Genomic DNA, 7173 nt, shown 5'->3' with positions numbered 1-7173 from the left:
CCTTCAAGGGGAAGGATCAGGAAACAGCTGGAAATTGGTAAAAGTTCATAAATATCACTGAGCCCGAGAGGCTCAGTTAACAACTGTATGAATGTGAGTTGCAAGAAATGGTGACCAGAGATATGTCATGACTTCTGTGGATTTGAAAAACCGGAAGCTCAATTGGGAATGGACCCTGCTGAATGCACCTCCAAAGATACATGGCACCAGCATAATTTAAATGACCACTCACATTTCCCTGAGAGGCATTTGCATTTAAAAGAAGGACTAGCACAGTAAGAGAAGCTGTGAGGGGATTCTCAGAGCGGTGCGTGGGGCATCGGCAAGCAAGAGGGGAAGAGTCTGTATTAGGGAGCTGACAGTGTCTGATAATCCATCTCCTTCCTGCCAGAGTTCCAAGAAGGTGCCCCAGTACTAAACAGGGGAGGACAGGAGACTGTCCAAGGAGACATACTATCAGGCTGGAAAATTCATTAAGTATTTACGTGAGAATTCAGGTTCCCTAGGCCTCAGGGTACGATCACACGGCTCGGAGCACAAGAAGTAGAGTGGGCAGCTCAGAACCGAGCTGCTGGGGCACTGGCTTCTCTGCCACAGGTAAGGAGACCTGGCACAGGGACGTGGTTGGGGAAGGGTTGCAGGGACGGGTGGAAGGAAGGCAGAGGAGAGCGGAGATGCCAGAGGGTGAGACCACTGGGGTGGGCAGGAGAGAAGAGTGTTCCACTTGCTGAGGGCTTAACTTTTCAAAGAAGGGGAAACACACTCCAGGGAAAGTGGGACACGGGAAGACAGTAACCCATCTGTGGGAGGATGTGACCTCTGGGTGCAGGAAACCCAGTGTCAGCCTCCCCAGGCCTCCCAGCAACGTCAGCAGGGAGTGAGCAGAAAAAAGGCCGTGTCTCCCTCCAGGGAGGCTTACAGGGCCAGCTGGAAGGTGGGGTGGGAGTGAGGTCTGGATGGGAGCCTGAAGGGGGCAGGGCCACCTGCCAGAACCTGGGTTCTGTGTGGCTCTCTTGGGCTGCAGAGGGCACAGGCTTTGTTCAGCAGGCCTTCTGTACAGGAGCTGGGGCCGGTTTGAGATACAAGGTGGCTGTAAGGAGGGCTGACACATATCCTGCCTGCCACCAACTGTCTCCAGTCCACGGTCTTCAGGAATTAGGAATGGGCAGGAGAAGCAGCGATGTCTCCCAGTACCTGGCCGTCAACACTGGCCACCTCCTCTCCTTCCCCCGTCCCATGCCAGCACATCTCCATGGTTCTGCAGCTGCTGCAGGGACGTCCGCCACGTGGGCCCTGGCAGCCCTCCTGCTCCTGGGTGAGTCCTCAAGGAACAACAGGGGCACAAGGACCTGGGGTATGGGGAAGAGTGTGGGCCAGGGCGTATCTGGGGGGGACATTCAATCCTTGACTCCAAAGAGTTCATGGCCTATTTGTGGAGGGGTAGAGAAGAGGGGGCTTTCTCAAAGCTGGGGACACTAAAGGCAGAATAAAAACAGGTCTTGAGACCTCTTGAGACTTTCCTATGGTCAAGAGAGTCCTTTTCTTTCCTTCCCGTCTCCAACATTCTCCTTCTTCATTCTTTAATTCTTGTCTTGCAGTTCCAAGCAGTGGGCAAGCTGGTGAGTCTTAACATCCCTCATCCTAGTTTTCTACAACTTCCACTCCAACCACCTGAAGTGACTCACATGGGTACCCCCACTTCTTGGCTGTTCTGGCATAGTGTCTCTTCCCATGCCTCCTCAGTCCTTGTGACTCAGTTTGCCTGTAGGCACTTGGAAAAGGGTGTTGACTGAGGGACTGATAGTTTGTCGCCCAGTGAGGTCTCTTTTCCTGCAGGGATGGGTTAGTAACATGGGCTGGGTCCCGGAAGGTGGAGTTTTCTGAAATTTCCCAACCTCCAATCACATCTTTGGGCATCTGACCTTGATTCTCTTTTCCATGTGACCCCCTCCCCTCCACCCCAGCTACTCTGGAGAAACCCATATTGTCTCTACACCCGCCCTGGACTACAATCTTCAAGGGGGAGCGGGTCACCTTGCAGTGTGATGGGTACCACCCACTGCTCCTGGAGGTGCGGCCCATCAGCACCCTCTGGTATTTGGGCCACCTACTACTGCCCTCTCACAAGAAGAGCATCGAGGTGCAGACACCAGGGGTGTATCGATGCCAGACACGGGGAGCACCTGTCAGCGACCCCATCCACCTCTCTGTATCCAATGGTGAGTGAGCAGTGGGGAAGGGTCAGGACCCGTCTCCTCTGGACATACTGGCCCTCTGATGGGAGAGGACACCAGGCCTCTCACATCGGGGCAGGAAACGGGGGCTGTCTTAAGTCTTTGGAGCAGGTGGGGGCCTGGGTGGATGGCACTATGTGAAAGATGGCCCCAAAGGTCCCTTTGGCCTCCTGCCCCAGCAGGCAGCAAAGAAACATTTCTGTTTGTTTATGAGACAAGCTCAGAAGAGCAGAGGCACTGAGGATCTGGGATACCAGACAGAGAACTTTGCATTGGGGCAGGGAGGGTAAGGGCAGGACAAAGCAGGAAAAGTGAGGGTCCCTGGGCAGGCTGCGTGCAGCTGGGGGAATCCCTGCTGCCTGCACACTGTGCTGCTTCTCCGTGTCTCCCATCAGCAAAATAGGGTTAATAATAGTATCTATCTCTTTGGTTATGAAGATTGAAAAAATGAATTACAACATTTTAAAGAAGAAGGCAGCAGTTGAAGGAGGCACTTAATCAAAATGTTATTACAGACAGGTACACCTGTGCTCATAGGGGTCAATTAAGAAACTGACCCCCAGGGGATGCCTAAAGGGTTTCAAAACAGGAAAGGAGAAATAACAATGATTTGTTCATTAGGGCCCAGGATTGGCTTCCTCACAGGAAATATTATGTCACCTTAACCCAGGAGACAATAATTTGTATTCAGTTTAAAGATCACCTCTCACTGTGCAAACGAGCACTTACACATAGGTCATGTCCAGACTCTGTGGTTTGTTATTTGGAAATTGACAGTGAGCACAGATAAAATTCTGACCAAAAAGGTGGATTACTGCTTGCAGAACGGAGAGTAGCATAAGGATTGTGGTTGTTACTTACAGAATTCTCTCAGTGAAAAATACCTGAAATGGCATCTAGCACACATTCTGGCTGTGTGTTAGCTTTGATGGGGATGGTAATCAGGTAAACATGGGCTGCTGCAGGAGATGCCTACGGCTGTCCTGGAGGAGAAGCAGTGAAGTCTTCCGGAAGGGGTAAGGCCTCAGCCTAGACCTGTAGGACAAATGGGCCGCACCTGAAACATGCAGGTGCAAAGGCTCTAGGCTCAGAATGGGGCCAGTTCTCCCAGGAGCTCCGTAAGGCTGCCCAGCCCGTGTTAGGCGTGGAAGGTGGAGAGGGTGAAGGAGACACGGTGCAGGGGAAAATACTGAGATGTGCTGGAGAGATGAAGGGGCCAGGTCAGGAAGGCCCAGATGACATCCTAAGAAATTTAAACTTGATTCTGATGGGCATTAGTCTTCGAGCCTGGAACCAAGTCTCAGCGTCTTTGCCTTCCTAGGGCCTAATGAAAGATGGGCCTTCCCCTCTCCTGCCCACTGGCCTCCTAAAGCATTAGGTCTGAGGCTCCTGGGGTGCCTGCCGCTCAGTAAGGGGGCAGAGTTGGCAGGGAGGGAAAGGAGAGCAGCTGTGTGGGGGAAGCAGGGCGGCGGAGGAGAATGGGAGACCCCCAGGGCTGGACTTTCTTTGGGGTAAGGCTTGTCTGGGGTGACTGTCATAGACTGGCTGATCCTGCAAGTGCCCTATGCTGCGGTGTTCGAAGGCGAGCCACTGGTCATGCGCTGCCGCGGCTGGTACGACAAGGTCGTCTACAAGCTTCATTACTACCACGATGGTCAGGCGGTGCGCTACTTTCACTCCAGTGCCAACTACACGGTGCCGCAGGCGCGCGCCAGCGACAGCGGGCGCTACCAGTGCTCAGGTACCATGCGCATCCCGGTGGAGAGCGCACCCATGTTCTCCGCCAAGGTGGCCGTGACCGTGCAAGGTAGGGAACACCTGGGGCCCCGGAGGGAAGCAAGCCAGTGCGGGGAGATTCTGGGACAGGAACCCAGGGGGCAAGGAGGGGCAGAGGTTCAAGTGCCTGGCACGTGGCGGATCTGTCAACTAGCCCACGTCCGCCTTCTCCTCTCCTCCTCCGCAGTGAAGGCACACTTCATCTGTAGCCTGCGTGGCGGCGGGTGTCCTTCCCCACGGACACCCCGGCTTCTTACTCCGGGTGGGGACCCCACGCAGCGGGCAGCTGTGTGCACAGCCCCAGGCGTGGTGGCGGCGGCTGGGTTGGGCATGGGCGAGGGGTCGGCTCCTGAGCGGCGCGCGAGGCAGGCCCAGGGAGCCCCTTCCAGCAGGACCCGAGCCGGGGGCCCGTCGGGATGGCGCGTGAAGCGTCCGGCCTGGCTCACCTCCTTGCAAGCTTTCGCGGTCCCTGGTTAGCTCGCTCCCCCACCCCCGGCCCGCACTTCAGGTTTTCCTCCCTCCCTCCCCGCGTGTGTCCAGCCTCCTCCCACCCCTAAGTGGCCTTCCGGTCGGCGACGAGCCCTGGCGGGACACCCGAGGGAGAGGGGCTCGCGGGGCCGCGGACGAGGGGACCCTGGGTTAACGTGCACGCGCGGCCACGAGGCGCCCCTCTCCGCAGAGCTGTTCCCGGCGCCGGTGCTGCGGGTGCTGGGCGGGGAGGAGGCCCGCGGCGGGGTGGTGGTGCGCTGCCACACGCGCCCGCACCCGCAGAAGCGGGACACGCCGCTGCAGTTCGCCTTCTACAAGTACAGCCGCGCGGTGCGCCGCTTCGCCTGGGGCGCCGAGTACACTGTCCCGGAGCCCGAGGCCGAGGAGCTGGACTCGTACTGGTGCGAGGCGGCCACCGCCACGCGGAGCGTGCGGAAACGCAGCCCCTGGCTGCAGCTCTCCGGACGCGGTGAGGCCGCCCCTCCCGGGCCGCCCGCGGCGTGCAGCCCCTCCTGGGCCGCCCCCCGGCGCCAGCCCCGCCCCCCATCCCTCCCGGGCCGCCCCCCGGCGCCAGGCCCGCCCCCATCCCTCCCGGGCCGCCCCCGGCGCGAAGCCCCGCCCCCGCCCCTCCCGGACCGCCCCCCGGCGCCAGCCCCGCCCCCGCCCCTCCCGGGCCGCCCCCCGGCGCGCAGCCCCGCCCCCATCCCTCCCGGGCCGCCCCCGGCGCGCAGCCCCGCCCCCCGGCGCGCAGCCCCGCCCCCGCCCCTCCCGGGCCGCCACGATTCCTGCCCCTCGCCCCGCCCCGTCCCCAAACGCTGGGCGAGAATGATTCCAGCCGCGCGCTGTGTCGCGTTCGCAGGTTCTGCCCTGGACTTGGCGTCCACCACCGCCCCGACCCCGCAGGCCGCAGCCTTGGCGCCGGGTAACAAGCCGCTTTCCTTCAGGAAGCCTTCGGTGTCCATATCGGCCCCGTCGGTCACCTCCGTCCCGAATACCACCTCGGCGGGTCTGCAGCTGCCCGCGGGCAGAGCCTCGACGGCTGGGCCTCCCGCCTGCGCCCCGCCGACGCCCATGGATCACTCCGCGGGAGCGCTGAAACCCGACGTAGGCCTTCTGCTCCGAGAAATGCATCTGCTCCAAGGCCTCCTGAGCCAAGTGGCCCTGGAATTAAAGGGGCCACAGGCCTTCCCAGAGCACAGGGGAACACTCGAGACCCCCACTTCCCGCTTTGCTGTGCGCCCCGGAACCCCAAGGACAGCTACTGTGGAGAGCTGAAGGGGAGGGAGGCGTCTACTGTCCCCACTGTCGCCTCTCCGGGCTCATTCATCACCGGTCTCTCCTGCTTCCCATCACGTGGACACCTTCCAAAACCATGTCTGTGTCCCTGTGTTTTGCTGTGGTTTTTAAAGAAGCAGCATAAAGTGTGGGGGCCCATGATTTCAATCTCACAGCATGTTTGTGCAGTTTGTAATCACAGAGGCCTTCCCTCTGATCTCTTCCTTGGCCTCACAGAATTCGGGAAGGAAGTAGAAATGTGTTATCTATTACTCTGCGGTTTGTGTTTGGAAGTAAATATAGTCATCCTTGGCTTTTCATGTAAACCCACTCACTGCATATTTCAGCAATTTTTTGGTACCTAAGGTCATTGAGGTAACTGAGCCCTTTGGAACATTATAGTGGGTCAACTTGCAATTATTCATAATGAATTTAATGTTGATTTAAAAGGCTCTCAGTTCTATTTCTGGTGAGTTTCTGCCTTTACAGTCCTGTGTTCTGTTTAGTTTTGGAGAGGGAAAGATATCTGTGTGGGCCTCCCGTTCTGGGCTATGAGAGTCGGAGGTCTGTTAGACGCCCCCAGATGGGCCTTCTGCCCGTGTATTAGACACACAGACTGATGGGCTCTGGTTGGCAGCAGGTAGGCCAGGCTCACTTAGCCATAAATTAAACAAGTGGTACCATTTGCATCCAGAAATCTCTTTGAAGAAAGTTTAAACAAATTCTCAAAATTGATGAATTCTAGTTTTTAGGTTTTCACTTCCCTAAGAGTCATTCCAACACTAACACACCCAGACACCCGTGGGCCTAGGTTCATATCCCACCCTGTTGTGACTTTACTGTCACCTGAAGGAAAAAAAGCAAGAGGCCATTTCAGTCGCTCCTTTAAGGGTTTGCTCCTTTTAAGTCCCACTTTCATGAGCCGCCATCTGCCTATGAGAGCCGCTGGCTCTTTGCTGGGCTGGTGTGACTTTGCTCCCAGGTCTTGTTCTCATCGAGTCCATAGCCTTCCTAAGTTAAGCTTTGCTGTTTGGGCTTAGAACTGATAACAACTCTGCCCCCCCGTCCTTGATTTCTATGTTACAGCTATTCAGTCACAACTCAAATTTAACCTTTTCTGTCTGAGTGATTAACCAGAATCACATCAACACCCTTCATCATACTCTTCTTAGTATTATTCTTCATCATGTTATATAAAGTCACTGGTTATAACACAGGGAAAGGCAGGAAGGTACACACATAAATTACAATGCAACGTGATGAGTGTTCTATGAAACACTATGGGAATTCAGAGAAGGAAGCTGAATCTTGAAGGAAGAGCAAGAATTCACGTGGAGATGTAGAAAGAGTAAACGGTAGGGCCTGTAGGCTGAGGCTGAGTATGCAAAGGCGTGGAGAC

The 7173-nt window shown here is 56.6% G+C and overlaps 1 protein-coding gene across 1 annotated transcript; it reads left to right on the top strand.

Annotated features, from left to right (window-relative positions):
* Positions 1-1161: 1161 nt before the first annotated feature.
* On the top strand, positions 1162-6217 carry FCRLB (Fc receptor like B). The gene is made up of 6 exons (XM_057495170.1): positions 1162-1315; positions 1599-1619; positions 1926-2219; positions 3775-4041; positions 4690-4968; positions 5359-6217. The coding sequence occupies exons 1-6, from the start codon at positions 1162-1164 to the stop codon at positions 5772-5774; spliced, it is 1431 nt and encodes a 476-aa protein (XP_057351153.1). The 3' UTR covers positions 5775-6217.
* Positions 6218-7173: the final 956 nt, after the last annotated feature.

This window comes from Manis pentadactyla, chromosome 19 (assembly GCF_030020395.1).
Source record: "Manis pentadactyla isolate mManPen7 chromosome 19, mManPen7.hap1, whole genome shotgun sequence".
Taxonomy (NCBI): Eukaryota; Metazoa; Chordata; class Mammalia; order Pholidota; family Manidae; genus Manis; species Manis pentadactyla.
Note: the sequence above shows the minus strand (reverse complement) of the source record. Positions and strands in the feature narration are given on the sequence as shown.

Coding starts and splice junctions, on each gene's coding strand:
- FCRLB (XM_057495170.1), top strand. CDS start 1,162: ATGGGCAGGAGAAGCAGCGATGTCTCCCAGTACCTGGCCGTCAACACT. Junction 1,316..1,598: donor GGCAGCCCTCCTGCTCCTGG/GTGAGTCCTCAA, acceptor CTTGTCTTGCAG/TTCCAAGCAGTGGGCAAGCT. Junction 4,042..4,689: donor GGTGGCCGTGACCGTGCAAG/GTAGGGAACACC, acceptor CCCTCTCCGCAG/AGCTGTTCCCGGCGCCGGTG.